The 21,722-nt window shown below is 40.2% G+C and overlaps 1 protein-coding gene and 1 pseudogene across 1 annotated transcript in view; both read right to left on the bottom strand.

Annotated features, from left to right (window-relative positions):
* Positions 1–21,722, bottom strand: part of NUP205 (nucleoporin 205) — a 373,309-nt gene that overhangs the window by 181,357 nt on the left and 170,230 nt on the right. Inside the window, exons 17-19 of the mRNA XM_053719689.1 lie at positions 5,321–5,485; positions 4,611–4,735; positions 4,413–4,527 (exon numbers count right to left, since the gene is read on the bottom strand). Of these exons, the coding sequence (XP_053575664.1) occupies positions 4,413–4,527; positions 4,611–4,735; positions 5,321–5,485 (405 nt within the window). The remainder of the gene's footprint in view (positions 1–4,412; positions 4,528–4,610; positions 4,736–5,320; positions 5,486–21,722) is intronic.
* LOC128665249 (uncharacterized) lies at positions 17,485–17,603 on the bottom strand (annotated as a pseudogene).

Genomic DNA, 21,722 nt, shown 5'->3' with positions numbered 1-21,722 from the left:
ATAAACGTTTTTTATATCACAGTCAATACAATCAGCACAGCTCTGCTGTGAATGATTACTTCTCTCAAAAAAGACTCTTGAGATCCCTGAACTCTGTAGAGATGAACCGGATCATGCAGGAAGAAAATGAACCTCTGACTGAGTTTTTCTGATGCATAGTGAAAGCACCAAAATGGCCCCTCCCCCACACACATAACAGTGAGAGGGATCAGTGAACTGCTCTAATTTAAATCAAAACTATTGCCAAGTGGAAAAAAAGTGCCCAAAACATTTTTTCACCCAGTACCTCAGAGAAAAAAACGTTTTTACATGCCAGCAAAAAAACGTTTTACCTCAATAATTAATTGTCATTTAAAACCTATTGCAAGTCCCTGCAAAATAGGTTAAGTCTATGTATACAGTTTAAAAGCCAGAGAAGTACCATTTCCCAGAAAACTGAAGTGTAAAATATACATACATGACAGCCTGATATCAGCTACATCTACTGCATTCAAGGCTGAGTTTACATTATAACGGTATGGCAGGATTTTCTCATCAATTCCATGTCAGAAAATAATAAACTGCTACATACCTCTTTGCAGATTAATCTGCCTGCTGTCCCCTGATCTGAAGTTTACCTCTCCTCAGATGGCCGAGAAACAGCAATATGATCTTAACTACTCCGGCTAAAATCATAGAAAAACTCAGGTAGATTCTTCTTCAAATTCTACCAGAGAAGGAATAACACACTCCGGTGCTATTATAAAATAACAAACTTTTGATTGAAGATATAAAAACTAAATATATCACCATAGTCCTCTCACACATCCTATCTAGTCGTTGGGTGCAAGAGAATGACTGGGGGTGACGTAGAGGGGAGGAGCTATATAGCAACTCTGCTGGGTGAATCCTCTTGCACTTCCTGTAGGGGAGCAGTTAATATCCCACAAGTAATGATGACGCGTGGACTGATCACACTTAACAGAAGAAACAGATAATGCATGAAATGCAAAGTAACTCCAAAAGGAGTGTGAAGGAAGCGCAGGGCACTGCATGTGGGCCATACATTTTTTGTAATACTATAGGAGAAATTGTGGCATAGCTAGACCCTTGGAAATAAATTCCTTTTAACCAGCAAGAGTCTTAGAAAGATTAGGGTCATAAAAAAGTTAAATTTTTTAATAAAAATTAACACATGAAAAACATTACAGTCTCTTTAAATTTTAAATGCAACTTTTTATTTTTGTGTGCAGAATTGAATTAAAACGGTACATAAATACTGCAGAGCCTAGCTACACCTCAGTTAAAACATGCTGAGGAGCCCATCTACCTCTCGAACACCCAATTTTGTTACATGAATTGTAGCTTCATTATATTCAGGTGCATAACGGCAGTTAATATAAAAATCATCCCCACTTCTAAAAAGAAAAATTCAGAACTTTCATAAACCAATGTGATCAGCAGTAACTTGTAATTAGCATTAACTCATGAATAAATTGGCTGTCAAAAGTTTCCAACAGATCCGCAACGCAACTTTATTGCTTAATACTCTCCGGACCCCTAAGAACACAAACTTCTGTGTTAACAACCCTTCGGCATTGGAGGAAGAGCGCACAGTCTAAACTGACGCCACCCGAAGCTCCGCACATCGTGGGCGTAACAACCATGCAGCTCCCGGTCGCCATTACCATAGAAATAACAGCTACGCCACCGGGAGCGAACTGAGCCATCAATAATAGTGTGGGGTAAATTTGGCTACCGCTTCTCATAACAGCGTAGCCCAAATAAATGTGAAAAACACAATATCACTTCCCAATGAGTTATGTTTCACCCTCAGCCCCAGTGATACAATCCCCCAAGTATAAACCACTTAAATCATTCTCCTTAGCCCCAGTGCTGTCATCGAGCCCACTGCTTTTATATGTAGGTGTTTTTCCCAAGTAAATAAAGTGCTCCACTTCTCTGAGATCTTTATCATCCGACCAAGAATAAAAAAGTCAGCACTTGCCTTTAAATTCTGCCCGACAGCAGGGCAGCTCAGCAGGTTTAGGAGGTCCTCTCCCTCCCATAGCCCTGTGGATAAAGATAAAGTCTGAGTTATCTTACTTAGGCTATCAGGATTAGGGCAGCATCAATGTATGGGAGGCGCAGTGAGAATTATGTCCCACAAGTTCCCATTGCTCTAAAGCCACCATTGCTCTACTGTAGAGACTGATTTGGACTACGGCTACACCCTAGAACAAAGCAGCACAATCTGGTACTACTTTAAAAATAATAAACTCTTGATTGAAGAATCTAAAACTAACACCTCACTTTGCCACTTCCTATCACTAACGCAGGCAAAGAGAATGACTGGAGTGGGAGGGAAGGGAGGAGCTATTTAACAGCTTTGCTGTGGTGCTCTTTGCCTCCTCCTGCTGACCAGGAGGTGAATATCCCATTAGTAATTAAGATGATCCGTGGACTCATCGCGTCATCAAAAAGAAATAGCATTAGTTTGGTTATAATACATAAAACAATACATACAGAAATGCAAAGTTAAACTGGTAGCAAATAAAATAAACTTAATTTATTTATCAGTGGATCTACCTTTTAAAGGCTCTAAATGTATAATATTGGGGAATACTAGAACAATTTTACTGTGCAAATCCGAACAACTATGACAGTAAATAAATGACAGTAGATTATAATATTGGGACTTTAAGAGTAAAACCTGTAAAATACAGGAGAAGAAAATAGGAGCCATAAAGTAAGGACCTCCTTAAAATACTATATTAAAATAGTAATTTTATCAAATATATCCTAATAAATATACATATGCATTTCTTTTTAAAGGAACTAAAAACAATCTGTGGATCTTAGCTGTCTGAGCAAATTAATGGGTCTCCATTTAAAGGGACAGTATACAACAATTTTCAGTTGGCCCATTCTTCTGGCATAAGGAACAAGAACATTGTCATCAAGGAAAATTTAAAAGAGAGATTAAAGATCTTGATTGGGGGTGAAAAGTGACAGTGCACAGACAGTTTTATTTGAAATTTAAAAGGGACATTGAAGAAACATTTTCTTTTGAATCCATAATATTTTTTAAAATTAAAGCTTAACTGCTTATAAATAGCATGGATTTGTAAGAAAAAATAAGGGCTTGAGAAAAGCCAGGCGCCAGCCATTGGCACCTTAAAATTAAGTCCTAACCATTTTAGAGTCCCCAAGGCACACATCAACCGCAACACTAATAATTATGAAACAAAAATGTGTGCTCTGGAGCAGTGGCGGTGTCACCCGGTGCGGTAAGTTATGGTGTCACCCCCCAGAAAGCAGACGCACAGAAACACTCAGGCACACGCACAGAAACACTCAGGCACACACATACAAAATAAGTAAACTGCACTGCAATAATTATAAAGCTCATGCCTAGAGCTGCTCCCTGGCTCAGCAGAGCATCAAATGAAAGAAACCGTGCACTTTAAAAATAAATCACTAAAGAAAAGGCTTAGGCGCGCAAACTATGAAAATACTGCTCTCTGACTCTGTTACAAGTCTGTCAGTGCACAGCCCCGGGCCGTGTGCCTACCGCTTCTTATGGCCAATCACCTCTGTACTCTGCCCACCCCCAGATCCTCGTGCACTTAGTGTACCGTAATCGTACCGTTCTGTTGGGCATCATACGTGGCTCCTTCACTTTAGAGACAGTGTCAGACAGTCATGTCAGGTTCCAGGCATCCCCCTCACGATTTCCCGGTTCTCGTTTAGAGAGACAGCACAGCAGCGAGTGACTCCACTGCTCCACACGTCACTAAGCAGTGAGCACAGATAGGCAGGCAGCTTTAGGCTAGCAGCGCAACTTCGCAAGCCACACGGCACACCCACAGCATTCATAGTGAAATTGGGCAGAGGAGAAGCAAAGTACAAACAAGCAAAAGCAGCCAGGAAACAAGCCTTCTAATGTATTGATTTGCAGCCCCAATGTGCAATGAAGTTGGCCATCACAAACTTATTTCTATACTATGTTAGTGGTATATACTGTTACAAATATTCAAGTAAAATTGTTCAACATTTTTGCAATTAGAACAGTTATTTGATCACTGGAGCCAATAAAAACATGAACTCCATCAGTACAGCTTAAAGAAAGAAAAGAGGAGATATTTATAATAACTTTAAAATATTTAAGAGGCTTAATACAGTTGAGCCCCTAAGCAAATTTCACAAAAAGAACTCCAGGTTTTAAAATCATTTGTGGAAGCACTTCTTTAAAGAAAGACTGGTTGGTTAATGGAATAAATTTCCATTAGAGGTGGTAAAGACAAACACTGTGGGAAACTTCAAGAATATCTAGGTTACTCTACAAACCAATTAAGCTTACACTTTATAGGAAATGTTGGGTCTAAGGTTCTTATCTGCATTAAAAATTGAGGCTTCAGTATGAGCTTTACCTTTTACGGAAAATGGCAAATGCTGGAGCTGTGAAAAAAGGAAATCTTGGCTGGTCCGTAGGTATCTCATGGTGGGGCCAGATGTTTCAGAGCATGCACAAAGCTGGTAGATGACCTTAGTATATGAAGTAAATAAAACATTATTATACATTGGATATTATACAATCATATTATATTCTCATAAGCTTGCCTATATACCTGATAACACAATTCAGCAAGGTAAGGAGTCTCCCACACAGCAACTGGACCTGTCCGTCCTTTAGTACCCTTTGCCAGGATATCTAAGATAGAATGAAGACAGGTGCGTGGGCAGCCCAAAACGCCTAAAAGAAAGCAAATATTTTATTTTATGTTCGTTAAAAACAAATGTTCTAAAAAATACAATTTCCAACTGAAACAAACATAAATAAAAAGGACATTCTAATGCCAAAATTAAATGTGGTTATTCCTGAGAGCACTGTATTTGAGAGCTGCATGGTTTACAGCAACTGAGAGGGCTTTACACATTTTCTTAATTCCTTTGTTATTTACAGCCAATAAAGCAAAAATTACATGCTGTAGAAAATTTGAACTTTTAATTACTTCATCTGAATGCCCAGTTAATAGGAGAAAAGCATACAGTCAACATTAAAACTAGATTTGTAACATTATAAAACATTAACATTATAAAACAACAAGATTTCAAAGATATTCCTGGAGAATGACAGTCCAATTAACTGAACAACATTTACATATAAAACAATAGACTTGCCCAATACAAATAAATACACCTATGTTCTATCAGGACACTAGAACAAAAAAAGTATTTCAAGTTAACAAATATTTGCTTTTACTGGAACAGCTCATTATAAGAACTATAAGATTGTATATTCCCAACCAAGCAGCAACTTGTCTGTTGCATTGTATACCTGAGTCCTGCAAGTTAGTTGTACAGACTGGCTTTTTCAGTTCATACCCTAGGAGATACAAAGCTAAGTTGGGAGATTTCATTTCAAGTGATGTAATCAGCAGGTTAAGTATATGAATTTTCGTTTTGTGATGGATGTGAGCTTGATTCATTTCAGCTTCTGGGTCTGTAAAAGAAAATTAAACATCAGAGCAGAAAAGAAAATATTTATCAAACCCCAATTTTTATGTAAAAACAGAATTTATGCTTACCTGATAAATTACTTTCTCCAACGGTGTGTCCGGTCCACGGCGTCATCCTTACTTGTGGGATATTCTCTTCCCCCAACAGGAAATGGCAAAGAGCCCAGCAAAGCTGGTCACATGATCCCTCCTAGGCTCCGCCTACCCCAGTCATTCGACCGACGTACAGGAGGAAATATGCATAGGAGAAACCATATGATACCGTGGTGACTGTAGTTAGAAAAAATAATTCAACAGACCTGATTAAAAAAACCAGGGCGGGCCGTGGACCGGACACACCGTTGGAGAAAGTAATTTATCAGGTAAGCATAAATTCTGTTTTCTCCAACATAGGTGTGTCCGGTCCACGACGTCATCCTTACTTGTGGGAACCAATACCAAAGCTTTAGGACACGGATGAAGGGAGGGAGCAAATCAGGTCACCTAAATGGAAGGCACCACGGCTTGCAAAACCTTTCTCCCAAAAATAGCCTCCGAAGAAGCAAAAGTATCAAATTTGTAAAATTTGGCAAAAGTGTGCAGTGAAGACCAAGTCGCTGCCTTACATATCTGGTCAACAGAAGCCTCGTTCTTGAAGGCCCATGTGGAAGCCACAGCCCTAGTGGAATGAGCTGTGATTCTTTCAGGAGGCTGCCGTCCGGCAGTCCCATAAGCCAATCGGATAATGCTTTTAAGCCAAAAAGAAAGAGAGGTAGAAGTTGCTTTTTGACCTCTCCTTTTACCAGAATAAACAACAAACAAAGAAGATGTTTGTCTGAAATCTTTAGTGGCCTCTAAATAGAATTTTAGAGCACGGACTACGTCCAAATTGTGTAACAAACGTTCCTTCTTTGAAACTGGATTCGGACACAAAGAAGGTACAACTATCTCCTGGTTAATATTTTTGTTGGAAACAACTTTCGGAAGAAAACCAGGTTTAGTACGCAAAACCACCTTATCTGCATGGAACACCAGATAGGGCGGAGAACACTGCAGAGCAGATAACTCAGAAACTCTTCTAGCAGAAGAAATTGCAACCAAAAACAAAACTTTCCAAGATAATAACTTAATATCTACGGAATGTAAGGGTTCAAACGGAACCCCTTGAAGAACTGAAAGAACTAGATTAAGACTCCAGGGAGGAGTCAAAGGTCTGTAAACAGGCTTGATTCTAACCAGAGCCTGAACAAACGCTTGAACGTCTGGCACAGCTGCCAGCCTTTTGTGAAGTAAAACAGATAAAGCAGAGATCTGTCCCTTCAGAGAACTTGCAGATAATCCTTTCTCCAAACCTTCTTGTAGAAAGGATAGAATCTTAGGAATTTTTATCTTGTTCCATGGGAATCCTTTAGATTCACACCAACAGATATATTTTTTCCATATTTTATGGTAAATTTTTCTAGTTACAGGCTTTCTAGCCTGAATCAGAGTATCTATTACAGAATCTGAAAACCCACGCTTTGATAAAATCAAGCGTTCAATCTCCAAGCAGTCAGTTGGAGGGAAACCAGATTCGGATGTTCGAATGGACCTTGAACAAGAAGGTCCTGTCTCAAAGGTAGCTTCCATGGTGGAGCCGATGACATATTCACCAGGTCTGCATACCAAGTCCTGCGTGGCCACGCAGGAGCTATCAAGATCACCAAAGCCCTCTCCTGATTGATCCTGGCTACCAGCCTGGGAATGAGAGGAAACGGTGGGAATACATAAGCTAGGTTGAAGGTCCAAGGTGCTACTAGTGCATCTACTAGAGTCGCCTTGGGATCCCTGGATCTGGACCCGTAACAAGGAACCTTGAAGTTCTGACGAGAGGCCATCAGATCCATGTCTGGAATGCCCCATAATCGAGTTATTTGGGCAAAGATTTCCGGATGGAGTTCCCACTCCCCCGGATGGAATGTCTGACGACTCAGAAAATCCGCTTCCCAATTTTCCACTCCTGGGATGTGGATTGCAGACAAGTGGCAGGAGAGATTCTCCGCCCATTGAATTATCTTGGTCACTTCCTCCATCGCCAGGGAACTCCTTGTTCCCCCTGATGGTTGATATATGCAACGGTCGTCATGTTGTCTGATTGAAACCTTATGAATTTGGCCTTTGCTAGATGAGGCCAAGCTTTGAGAGCATTGAATATCGCTCTCAGTTCCAGAATGTTTATTGGGAGAAGAGATTCTTCCCGAGACCATAGACCCTGAGCTTTCAGGGGTTCCCAGACCGCGCCCCAGCCCACCAGACTGGCGTCGGTCGTGACAATGACCTACTCTGGTCTGCGGAAGCTCATTCCCTGTGACAGGTTGTCCAGGATCAGCCACCAACGGAGTGAATCTCTGGTCCTTTGATCTACTTGAATCGTCGGAGACAAGTCTGTATAATCCCCATTCCACTGTCTGAGCATGCACAGTTGTAATGGTCTTAGATGAATTCGTGCAAAAGGAACTATGTCCATTGCTGCAACCATCAATCCTATTACTTCCATGCACTGCGCTATGGAAGGACGAAGAACAGAATGAAGTACTTGACAAGAGCTTAGAAGTTTTGATTTTCTGACCTCTGTCAGAAAAATCCTCATTTCTAAGGAATCTATTATTGTTCCCAAGAAGGGAACTCTTGTTGACGGGGACAGAGAACTTTTTTCTATGTTCACTTTCCATCCGTGAGATCTGAGAAAGGCTAGGACGATGTCCGTATGAGCCTTTGCTTTTGACAGAGACGACGCTTGAATCAGGATGTCGTCCAAGTACGGTACTACTGCAATGCCCCTTGGTCTTAGAACCGCTAGAAGGGACCCTAGTACCTTTGTGAAAATTCTCGGAGCAGTGGCTAATCCGAATGGAAGTGCCACAAACTGGTAATGCTTGTCCAGAAAAGCGAACCTTAGGAACTGATGATGTTCCTTGTGGATAGGAATATGTAGGTACGCATCCTTTAAATCCCCCGTGGTCATAAATTGACCTTCCTGGATGGTAGGAAGGATCGTTCGAATGGTTTCCATTTTGAACGATGGAACCCTGAGAAATTTGTTTAGGATCTTGAGATCTAAAATTGGTCTGAATGTTGCCTCTTTTTTGGGAACTATGAACAGGTTGGAGTAAAACCCCATCCCTTGTTCTCCTATTGGAACTGGATGAATTACTCCCATCTTTAACAGGTCTTCTACACAATGTAAGAATGCCTGTCTTTTTATTTGGTTTGAAGATAATTGAGACCTGTGGAACCTTCCCCTTGGGGGTAGTTCCTTGAATTCCAGGAGATAACCCTGAGAAACTATTTCTAGTGCCCAAGGATCCTGAACATCTCTTGCCCAAGCCTGAGCAAAGAGAGAAAGTCTGCCCCCCACCAGATCCGGTCCCGGATCGGGGGCCATCCCTTCATGCTGTTTTGGTAGCAGTGGCAGGCTTCTTGGCCTGCTTACCCTTGTTCCAGCCTTGCATCGGTCTCCAGGCTGGTTTGGGTTGAGAAGTATTACCCTCTTGCTTAGAGGATGTAGAATTAGAGGCTGGTCCGTTTCTGCGAAAGGGACGAAAATTAGGCTTATTTTTAGCCTTAAAAGACCTATCCTGAGGAAGGGCGTGGCCCTTTCCCCCGGTGATGTCTGAAATAATCTCTTTCAAATCAGGACCAAACAGTGTTTTACCCTTGAAAGGGATGTTAAGCAATTTTGTCTTGGAAGACACATCCGCTGACCAAGACTTTAGCCAAAGCGCTCTGCGCGCCACGATAGTAAACCCTGAATTTTTCGCCGCTAATCTAGCTAATTGCAAAGCGGCATCTAAAATAAAAGAGTTAGCCAATTTAAGTGCTTGAACTCTGTCCATAACCTCCTCATACGAAGATTCTTTATTGAGCGACTTTTCTAGTTCTTCGAACCAGAAACACCCTGCCGTAGTGACAGGAACAATGCATGACATTGGTTGTAGAAGGTAACCTTGCTGAACAAACATCTTTTTAAGCAAACCCTCTAATTTTTTTATCCATAGGATCTTTGAAAGCACAACTATCTTCTATGGGAATAGTAGTGCGTTTGTTTAGAGTAGAGACCGCCCCCTCGACCTTGGGGACTGTCTGCCATAAGTCCTTTCTGGGGTCGACTATAGGAAATAATTTCTTAAATATAGGGGGAGGAACAAAAGGTATGCCGGGCCTTTCCCACTCCTTATTTACTATGTCCGCCACCCGCTTGGGTATAGGAAAAGCATCGGGGGCACCGGAACCTCTAGGAACTTGTCCATCTTACATAATTTCTCTGGAATGACCAAATTGTCACAATCATCCAGAGTAGATAATACCTCCTTAAGCAGTGCGCAGAGATGTTCTAATTTAAATGTTACAACATCAGGTTCAGCTTGTTGAGAAATTTTTCCTGAATCTGAAATTTCTCCCTCAGACAAAACCTCCCTCCTGGCCCCTTCAGATTGGTGTGAGGGTATGTCAGAACCGTTATCAGCGTCCTCTTGCTCTTCAGTGTTTAAAACAGAGCAATCGCGCTTTCTCTGATAAGTAGGTATTTTAGATAAAATGTTTGCAATAGAATTATCCATAACAGCCGTTAATTGTTGCATGGTAATAAGTATTGGCGCACTAGATGTACTAGGGGCCTCTTGTGTGGGCAAAACTGGTGTAGACACAGAAGGGGATGATGCAGTACCATGCTTACTCCCCTCATTTGAGGAATCATCTTGGGCAATATCATTATCTGTGGCATCATTGTCCCTACTTTGTTTGGACACTATGTCACAATCATCACATATATTTAAATGGGGAGAAACCTTGGCTTTCATACATATAGAACATCGCTTATCTGATGGTTCAGACATGATAAACAGGCTTAAACTTGTCAACAAAGCACAAAAAACATTTTAAAATAAAACCGTTACTGTCACTTTAAATTTTAAACAGAACACACTTTATTACTGAATATGTGAAAAAGCATGAAGGAATTGTTCAAAATTCACCAAAATTTCACCACAGTGTCTTAAAGCCTTAAAAGTATTGCACACCAAATTTGAAAGCTTTAACCCTTAAAATAACGGAACCGGAGCCGTTTTTACATTTAACCCCTATACAGTCCCAGGTATCTGCTTTGCTGAGACCCAACTAAGCCCAGAGGGGAATACGATACCAAATGACGCCTTCTATAAGCTTTTTCAGTGGTTCTTAGCTCCTCACACATGCATCTGCATGCCTTGCTTTCCAAAAACAACTGCGCATTAGTGGCGCGAAAATGAGGCTCTGCCTATGACTAGAAAAGGCCCCAATCTGAAAAAGGTGTCCAATACAGTGCCTGCCGTTTTTTAACAACAATCCCCAAGATTATAATAACTATTAAGAGTTATAATCTGCCAAATATGCTTAGCAAAGTAATCGTTTTAGCCCAGAAAAATGTCTACCAGTTTTTTAAGCCCTTATAAAGCCCTTTATTCTTTTACTTAATCTAAGAAAATGGCTTACCGGTCCCCATAGGGGAAATGACAGCCTTCCAGCATTACAAAGTCTTGTTAGAAATGTGGCCAGTCATACCTCAAGCAGAAAAGTCTGCCAACTGTTTCCCCCAACTGAAGTTACTTCATCTCAACAGTCCTGTGTGGAAACAGCAATCGATTTTAGTAACGTTTGCTAAAATCATCTTCCTCTTACAAACAGAAATCTTCATCTCTTTTCTGTTTCAGAGTAAATAGTACATACCAGCACTATTTTAAAATAACAAACACTTGATACAAGAATAAAAACTACATTAAAACACCAAAAAACTCTTAACCATCTCCGTGGAGATGTTGCCGGTGCAACGGCAAAGAGAATGACGGGGTAGGCGGAGCCTAGGAGGGATCATGTGACCAGCTTTGCTGGGCTCTTTGCCATTTCCTGTTGGGGAAGAGAATATCCCACAAGTAAGGATGACGCCGTGGACCGGACACACCTATGTTGGAGAAATTACAATGCCCATCTGAAATTTAAATTCAAGACACTGTAAAAACGTTTTCCCGTTGATAAACAGTTGTACATACTTATGGATAGTCCTTCAAAGGTTCCTACGGATTAGTAATCCGGCAAATTCCTTCTGAGCACTAACTTGTAAGAGACTGCTAGAAACACCTATTTTATGTAGCCATCAAAATACAACAAATTAAAAGGCACAGCCGCATGTCTAAAACATTTTGGCTGAAAAGTCTTAATCAGAAATAATTTACAAAGGCTGTACCAGAAATTCAAGTGCTATTGAGCACTGCAGTGCACTGTTGTTCAAAATATTCAGATTGTAAAGATTAACAATATGACAAATGTAAATTGATCAAAACTATCTATAACTGACAACCCATCATCACAGCATCTTGTTGGTCTTCTGCTTTCTCAACTGGATTCTACCTAAACAAATATGAGAAGTTACTATACGTTTAGTTTTGTTTTTATTAGTTCTACATTTGTTGCCAAATTTAGTCTCTTTAAAGTAAAACATTTCCAAATCCTATAGACGAGCAATGGTTGTAAATATCACCTTGCTCATTTAGGTGCAAATGCTGTGTGCAAACGTTCACTACACCCCATGCACAATATGTTTGCAATGCTACTGATTTAAAGCCACAAACTTAAATATGAAAGAACAATATTTAAAACATGTTAAATCAAAAATGATCTATATCCTGTAAAAACTGTTACATTAAAGCTGTTTGATTTTGGAATGAACAGGTGCATGATCATAAACAATCAGTCAGTGGAAGAAAAAATTGCTAGTTGGAACACAGGAACCATGGCTTAGCATAAACACTGCAGTACATATTAAAGTGCCATCTATTAAGCGCAACAACATTTCCTTTTAACGCTACCATACCCCACAATGTTGTCTCATCTAAAGAACTGTGCTATCCATCCATGCATTCCATACAAGAGCTTGATATCAAAGAGGAATTGCATATATCTAACAAAAAAACAAAAATGTATGCTTACCTGATAAATGATTTTCTTTTGGAATAATGATGGTTCACAGTCCTCCATTACATATGGGATATATATTTCTCACCACTAGGAGGTCAAGAACCCATACAAGCATTAAAACCCTCCCACCTCCCTCTTAGTTTTACATATAGCCGAGAGAATCTGAAGGAAAGGTACAAAAGGCAAAGCAGGGTCTACAGAGGTGTCATTAGAACTGTCGCCCAAAAATTGAAACAGGCGGGGCCTGTGGACCCTCATTATTCCAAAAGAACATAATTTATCAGGTAAGCATACATTTTGTTATCTTTCTTAAGGTGGTGAGCATCCACGAGTCATTACTCCTGGGATCTAATATCCAAGCTGTGAAGTCTACGAGCAGATGGGTGGGAATAGTTAATTTAAATAATTAAAAAGAGAAGCGCTAAAATAAAATAAAGACACAATAAGTTAAATATTAAATACCTAATATACTATTATATAATTATATAACTATTATATATAAATTCACACATAAAATCTTGAGTGTGCACTCATATACAATCATACAGTTCTAAAAAAAAAATCCTAAATGCTATTTTGCAAGAATCTTTAAACATACAGCTTACTTCACGTCCTTAATATGGATCAAAAAAGGTTAGTCCACTATCATATCCTGAAAGTGCTAGACGTTTGTTGCTCTTTAATAGGTAACGTGACCTTATATATCCAATTAGATTCTACAAACCTTATTACTGTTAAATTGTGTAACTTGTAACGGTTCTTAATTGACAGTCTATAATAGATATATTCGACTTGAACTTTGATACCACAGTTGAATATATCGATTATAGACTGGGGAATAGGTAGTAAAGGCGTTATCTATCTTTTTAAACAATAATTTGGTGTTGACTGTCCCTTTAAGGTTCCACAGAGGGGAAGCAGGCCTGATAACTTGTCTTATCCTGAACAAATCTTGAACAAAGGCTTTTAGGTCTGGAAGTTTAGAAATCTTCTTATGATACAAGACTGAAAGGGCAGAAATTTGTCCTTTAAATGACCTGTCTGATAAACTCTTATCCACTGAGGTCCTTTCCTGTTTTATACTGGCTATTATTCTCAATAGTAAAACAAAAGGAAGAAAGATATAAATATAATTGAATGACCAGGAAATCACTAGTGCATCTAACTTTAATTGCTAAGGCACTTTGAATACCACCTTGGTGATTGATGCAAGTCACTACTGTGGCATTGTCTGACTGAAACCTCAGAAAAGATTCCAGTCTCAACAGGGACCAACTCTGTAGATTGAGACCAAAAGCCTATGTGGTATCCAAGGAACTTCTTCCGAAAAAAAGTTCAGACTGCCCCCCACCAGAACAGAGTTTGGGTTGGGGCCACATCTTCATGCCAACTTGAGAAAGGTACAGGCTTTTTTTTTGGTCTGTTTGGACTTATACCAAGGGGAACCAGGCTCCCATGTGGACTTGGAGGTGTCTGACATCGGAGACACTGATAAAGAGGATCTTTGCATCTTGGAATGACAAAAGGAGTGAAATTGTCTAGCCGGCTTAACCCTGCCCTTAGCTTTTTTGTCTTGCGGCAGGAAATCTCCGTTACCTGCAGTGACTTTAGCAATGATAGCATTCAGTCCCGGTCCAAACAATAACTTTCCCTGAAATGGGAAGGAAAGAAGTCTGTTTTTACATATTACATCAGCAAACCATGACCTCAACCATAAGGCTTTTCTAGACAGAACAGTCATAGCAACACTGCATTAATGCAAGTTATTTTAACATCTGCATCCCAAATGACACAGTTTTGACCAACCTCAAGAGATCCTGAAATTTATCAAGGGAAGTTTCTTGGGAAATAAGGTCAGAGATATTGTCACACAATACTGCAGTAGGTAGTAATAGTACTGCAAGGCAAGTAAAAACTTCCTGCAATACAGTGTGTATGCGCTCCAATTTGAAATTAAAGGACATGACATTTGCTACTTACTTCAGAAGGGAGGGTCCTGCGTTTCAAAATAATTGTCTTCAGCTAAAGAGGAGGATTCCAATTTGAATTGTTTTCCTAGAGGGTACCTAGATGGGTCGCTCCTTAGGGATGTCCCAGATGAGCCCTGGGTCTGCAAAGGGATATTTCTGTCCTTTGCATGAGTAAACGTTTAACTAGTGCTGACATGAGAGCAATCAGTTGAGGAATTCAGAGTTAATGTACCCTTTTAATTTAGGAGACCGCTCTGAAGAACTGCCCAACTGATACTCATGCAAATGAAACACTACATGACCATGTCTAAAAATAGACAAATACACACCAACACTTCCTTACATAGAAAACATATGATAAGGGGTTATATTGCCCTTCAGAAGGATCAGTATTATGTCCTAAGACTTAAGCTGCACCAGTTTAGTCCATAATGATATAGAATAGTAAGCACAGACAAGTGCCTAAAATTAGATAGCAGCACAGATATACAGTATAACAGGCACAGACAGGGTTAATACCCTCAGGGAACACACAAATATTGGGACAATGTAAGACTGAAGTTCCTGTGAGGGAATCTAAAAAAAAATGGGTACCGTCTCTTTAAGAGAAAAAAAGAAGCACTAAAAAACCCCCATAATTTATGCTTACCTGATAAATTTATTTCCGGATATGGTGAGTCCACGGAATCATCAATTACTAGTGGGAATATCACTCCTGGCCAGCAGGAGGAGGCCAAGAGAACCACAGCAAATTTGCTATACCCATAACCTCCAGTCATTCAGCCGAAGGGAAAATGGAAAAAGAAGATAACACAAAGGTGTAGAGGTGCCTGAGGTTTTAGTTAAAATTAACTGTCTTAAAATAAAGGGTGGGCCGTGGACTCACCATATCCGGAAATACATTTATCAGGTAAGCATAAATTATGTTTTCTTTCCTAAGATATGGTGAGTCCACAGAATCATCAATTACTAGTGTGAACCAATACCCAAGCTAGAGGACACAGATGATTAGGGAGGGACAAGACAAGTAACCTCAACAGAAGGCACCACTGCACGAAGAACCTTTCTCCCAAAAGAAGCCTCAGCTAAGAAAAAAATATCAAATTTGGAAAATTTGGAAAAAGTATGCAGAGAGGACCAAGTTGCAGCCTTGCAAATCTGTTCTACAGAAACTTTCTTCTTGAAAGCCCAAAAAGAAGGGACAGCCCTAGTGAAATGAGATGCAATTCTCTCAAGAGGCTGCTGTCCAGCAGTCTCATAAACCAAACGCATTATACTACTCAACCAAAGAGAAAAAGAAGTAGCTGAAGCTTTCTGACCTTTATGTTTCCCAGAGAAACAAACAGCAAACTTGGCGACAATCCTTAGTCGCCTGTAGATAGAAAATAAAAGCACGCACAACATCAAAGTTGTGCAACAAACATTCCTTATGAGAAGAAAGATAAGGACACAGAGAAGGAACAACAATTTTCTGATTAATATATCTATCCAAAACCACTTAGGAAGAAAACCTAACTAGTACGAATAACCGCCTTAACTGCATGAAAGTTAAGATAAGGCGAATCACACTACAAAACCGAGAGCTCAGAGACTCTCCAAGCAGAAAAGATAGCAATGAGAAACAAAACCTTCCAAGATAACAACTTAATACTTATGGAAAGTAAAGGCTCAAACAGAGCCTACTGCAAAACTTTAAGAACAAGGGTAAAAGCCTAAGGGGGAGCAACCGACTTAAACACAGGCCTGATGTAGAACAGTGCCTGACAAAAAGATTGCACATCTGGCAAGTCCACCAGATGCTTATGTAGCAAAAAAGACAATGCAGAAAACTGACCCTTCAGGGTACTGACTGACAAAACCTTCTCCAGACCCCCCTGGAGAAAAGATAAAAAATTCAGGAAACCCCCAGCTTAGACAAAATTTAGCGTCCAATCTTCAAGAAGTCAGCTTCAGAGATTTAGATGAAGGGAAATACCAAGAATCAGAAGTCCCTCCTCAGAGGTAGTCTCCAAGGTGGAGAGACAACATTTCCACTAGGTCTGCATACCAGATCCTGCGAGGCCACGCAGGGGCTAATAAAATCACTGCCGCTCTCACCTGAAACTACGAGTAATGACTCGTGGAAAGAGAATAAACAGAGGAAAAAAAGGTATGCAAGACTGAAAACCAAGAAAAACGTCAGAACATCTATCAGGACGGTCTGCGGATCACATGGCCATAAATCGTACCTTCAAAACTTGGCGTTCTGTCGAAACGCCCACAGATGCAAACTCCTGAAACCCCCCATGTGAGGGTCTACCTAGAGAACACTTCCGGATGGAAAAGCTCACTCCCCGGGATGAATTATCAGTCTGTTGAGAAGTCCGACTCCCAATTGTCCACCCCTGGAAAGTGGATGAGCCTCCCACTGAATAATCCAAGTCACCTCCTACATGGCTAAGAAACCCCTAGTTCCTCCCTAATGGTTGATATAAACCCTTGAGGTGATTCCGACTGGACCAAGCTAGGGACGACTGAGGTCAATTTATCAGAGCATTAATAATTGCTCTCAACTCCAAGATGTTTAAAGAGGAGAGCAGACACTTCTGAGTCCATAAACCTTAAACAAGACCCAGACAGCTTACCAGCCCAGCAGGTTAGCATCCATGGTCACATCACCCAGGAATATCTCCAGAAGCACGCGCCCGGAGATAGATACTCCTGAAAAAATATTCCAGAAAAAAGTCTCTTGTCATCTGATCTAAATCTATCCTTTAAGACAGATCCAAAAGTTCTCCATGTCATGGAAAATAGCAAAAGGAATGATGTCCATGGAATACCATCAGATCAATTCCCTCCATACACAAGGTCACAGAAAAGTGAAGAAATATCAACTGTAGCTAAATCCAAACTCCCAATCTCCTGGTTGCAAGATGGCTAAGCTATCCACCGGCCACTAGAGCTTACTGTTGGCCGGACAGAAGACTGCAGAGTGGGTAAAAGGAATAAATCCTTGATTTTCTGACCTCTGAAAGACATCTCCTAGATAAAGAATCAAATAAGGTCCAAGCATACTGCACCTGGTGTTCCCAGGCGGTCTCCCATCCAGGTACTGACCAGACCTGACCCTGCATAACTTGCGAGTTCAAATGAAATTGGGTGCATTCAGGGTATTGTGGCGGTAGTCCCAAATAAATTACGCTTGTGGATAGAACAAAGAAGATTGGACAAGATCTCTTAAAAGAGAGTTAAGCTCACACTTGCAATATCCCAAGACCTAAAAGTCTGACTGGGATGGCGCAAACTAAGAAAACTAGAGAAGATCCCGATTAAGGAAACAATAAATCTCTAAGGTCTAAGTTCGTTATGAACAGGACCACCAGAACCAAAGGAGAAAGGATACTACTTTGAAGGACAGAATCTGAAATATATGAGGAAAATACCTATATCCCGTTCCCAAACTGGGACTGGAACTGTCACTCCCAGAGATGAAGACCCTAAATCCAGTTCAAGGAATGCCTCTCATCCTACTTGGATTGCAGATACTCTAGAAAGAGAAATCTGCCCCAGGGAGGAAAACTTAAATTGGACTTGAAAAGGCATGACCCAAACAAAGTCTCATCCTTAAAAGGAGACACTGGAAGCGTGTGTTTGGAGAAAACAAAGAATTGAATCTGCAACTGCAGAACTATAAAGCCTAGGCTGTACCACTAAACCACAGGTAGGCTTCTCAGCTGACCAAAGATTTCAGCCACAATGCCCGACGGCTAGTACAGCAAGTCTAATAAGACAAGACATTGCTCTAAATGAACAATTTTAACCTTCAGCTTCTTACCTATGTCAGAAAGAAAACTAGATTATCTCCGCAGAGATCTAAGTTCTCTGATTAAAAGTAGAAAGTTCCCTTCTACTAAAGACACTGCACATTTCAAGAGAGATAGCGACAGGAAATCCTAAAAAAAGGACGTGAGACAGGGAGAAATATCCCCAGATTCTCTATAACAATTCTGTGAACATCTCACAGGAGGTCTCAAACCCTTCCAGAGAGGAAAGAAAAATATAGAACTGATAAAGTTCACAAAACTCTGAAGGAAAGACAACGATAGGGATCAGTTTCATCCAGTCAGCCAAGACCTCCTGACAATATAAGAGGCTTTGAAGCAAACAACTGAAGGATACCACTTCAGTAACAGATGAAGGAATTATACTGTCCAGATCTGAGATTTTAGCCTCAGAAACTACCGGCCAATCCTCCTCACTAACTTGGAAGAAGACAAACCTGCGTAGCAGCAACCCTCTTATCTGAGACTTAAAATGTTCTCTTGCCTTTTCCCTGAAGTAAAGGAAAACAGACCAAGCCACAAATACCACAGACGACACCTGAGCTTGCAACTTCTGTAAGCAAATACACTCCTCCAGGAGATTGAGAGGAACCACAGGGCACTGCATGTGACACCATATAGGCTTGGGACATAAAAGGAGAAAGCTGTGGCAGTGCTTTAAAAGCAACATCCTTGGAGACAAAGTTCAAACCAATCTGTACATTTAATAGCATTTGCAAAATCAGAGGTACAGAAAAAATAAATGTTTAAACCAATTCTTAGTTGACCAAGCCTTCCACACAACTTCAGCATCAGTAGAACGAATTATACTGCCTGAATCCAAAATTTCACCCTCAGATGCACCCGAAGAATCTTCATCCTCAGACTTCTGAGAGGAAATACTTTGATTAGCCACTTCAGGATAAGAAACCTTACTTACTGTTCCACCTGGGCATCAAAACAAAAGCTACAGGTAACATCCTGCACAGCCTCCTGATCCATAATATAAAAAGAAGCAAAATAATTTTTTTTTTTTTTTTTTTTAATCTTAAAGGATATAAATACAGAACCAAAAAAATGTTCTTAAATAAATGTTCCCTTTAAATTTACCAAATCAAGAAAACATACCCCAGGCAACACTTTACACCTCAGCAGAATTACTGAGGTGCCCTACCTGTCCTGCAACCCGCAGCATACTGAGGAAAAACATAATTTATGTAAGAACTTACCTGATAAATTCATTTCTTTCATATTAGCAAGAGTCCATGACCTAGGAACGTATGGGATATACATTCCTACCAGGAAGGGCAAAGTTTCCCAAACCTCAAAATGCCTACAAATACACCCCTCACCACACCCACAAATCAGTTTAACGTATAGCCAAGAAGTGGGGTGATAAGAAAAAAAAGTGCGAAAGCATAAAAAATAAGGAATTGGAATAATTGTGCTTTATACAAAAAAAATCAAAACCACCACAAAAAAAGGGTGGGCCTCATGGACTCTTGCTAATATGAAAGAAATGAATTTATCAGGGAAGTTCTTACATAAATTATGTTTTCTTTCATGTAATTAGCAAGAGTCCATGAGCTAGTGACGTATGGGATAATGACTACCCAAGATGTGGATCTTCCACGCAAGAGTCACTAGAGAGGGAGGGATAAAATAAAGACAGCCAATTCCGCTGAAAATAATCCACACCCAAAATAAAGTTTAAATCTTATAATGAAAAAAACTGAAATTATAAGCAGAAGAATCAAACTGAAACAGCTGCCTGAAGTACTTTTCTACCAAAAACTGCTTCAGAAGAAGAATACACATCAAAATGGTAGAATTTAGTAAAAGTATGCAAAGAAGACCAAGTTGCTGCTTTGCAAATCTGATCAACCGAAGCTTCATTCCTAAACGCCCAGGAAGTAGAAACTGACCTAGTAGAATGAGCTGTAATCCTTTGAGGCGGAGTTTTACCCGACTCGACATAAGCATGATGAATTAAAGATTTCAACCAAGATGCCAAAGAAATGGCAGAGGCCTTCTGACCTTTCCTAGAACCGGAAAAGATAACAAATAGACTAGAAGTCTTTCGGAAATTCTTAGTAGCTTCAACATAATATTTCAAAGCTCTAACTACATCCAAAGAATGCAATGATCTCTCCTTAGAATTCTTAGGATTAGGACATAATGAAGGAACCACAATTTCTCTACTAATGTTGTTAGAATTCACAACCTTAGATAAAAATTTAAAAGAAGTTCGCAACACCGCCTTATCCTGATGAAAAATCAGAAAAGGAGACTTACAAGAAAGAGCAGATAATTCAGAAACTCTTCTAGCAGAAGAGATGGCCAAAAGAAACAAAACTTTCTAAGAAAGTAATTTAATGTCTAATGAATGCATAGGTTCAAACGGAGGAGCTTGAAGAGCCCCCAGAACCAAATTCAAACTCCAAGGAGGAGAAATTGACTTAATGACAGGTTTTATACGAACCAAAGCTTGTACAAAACAATGAATATCAGGAAGATTAGCAATCTTTCTATGAAAAAGAACAGAAAGAGCAGAGATTTGTCCTTTCAAGGAACTTGCAGACAAACCTTTATCCAAACCATCCTGAAGAAATTCTAAAATTCTAAAAAAATGCCAGGAAAAGTGATGAGAAAGACACCAAGAAATGTAAGTCTTCCAGACTCTATAATATATCTTCCTAGATACAGATTTACGAGCCTGTAACATGGTATTAATCACAGAGTCAGAGAAACCTCTTTGACTAAGAATCAAGCGTTCAATCTCCATACTTTTAAATTTAAGGATTTGAGATCCTGATGGAAAAAAGGACCTTGCGACAGAAGGTCTGGTCTTAACGGAAGAGTCCACGGTTGGCAAGAGGCCATCCGGACAAGATCCGCATACCAAAACCTGTGAGGCCATGCTGGAGCCACCAGCAGAACAAACGAGCATTCCTTCAGAATCTTGGAGATTACTCTTGGAAGAAGAACTAGAGGCGGAAAGATATAGGCAGGATGATACTTCCAAGGAAGTGACAATGCATCCACTGCTTCCGCTTGAGGATCCCTGGATCTGGACAGATACCTGGGAAGTTTCTTGTTTAGATGAGAAGCCATCAGATCTATTTCTGGAAGTCCCCACATTTGAACAATCTGAAGAAATACCTCTGGGTGAAGAGACCATTCGCCCGGATGTAACGTTTGGCGACTGAGATAATCCGCTTCCTAATTGTCTATACCTGGGATATGAACCGCAGAAACTAGACAGGAGCTGGATTCCGCCCATACCAGTATTCGAGATACTTCTTTCATAGCCAGAGGACTGTGAGTCCCTCCTTGATGATTGATGTATGCCACAGTTGTGACATTGTCTGTCTGAAAACAAATGAACGATTCTCTCTTTAGAAGAGGCCATGACTGAAGAGCTCTGAAAATTGCACGGAGTTCCAAAATATTGATTGGTAATCTCACCTCCTGAGATTCCCAAA

This window comes from Bombina bombina, chromosome 6 (genome assembly GCF_027579735.1).
Source record: "Bombina bombina isolate aBomBom1 chromosome 6, aBomBom1.pri, whole genome shotgun sequence".
Taxonomy (NCBI): domain Eukaryota; kingdom Metazoa; phylum Chordata; class Amphibia; order Anura; family Bombinatoridae; genus Bombina; species Bombina bombina.
The sequence above is the reverse complement of the archived record's forward strand: the minus strand, read 5'-3'. Positions and strand labels throughout refer to the sequence as shown.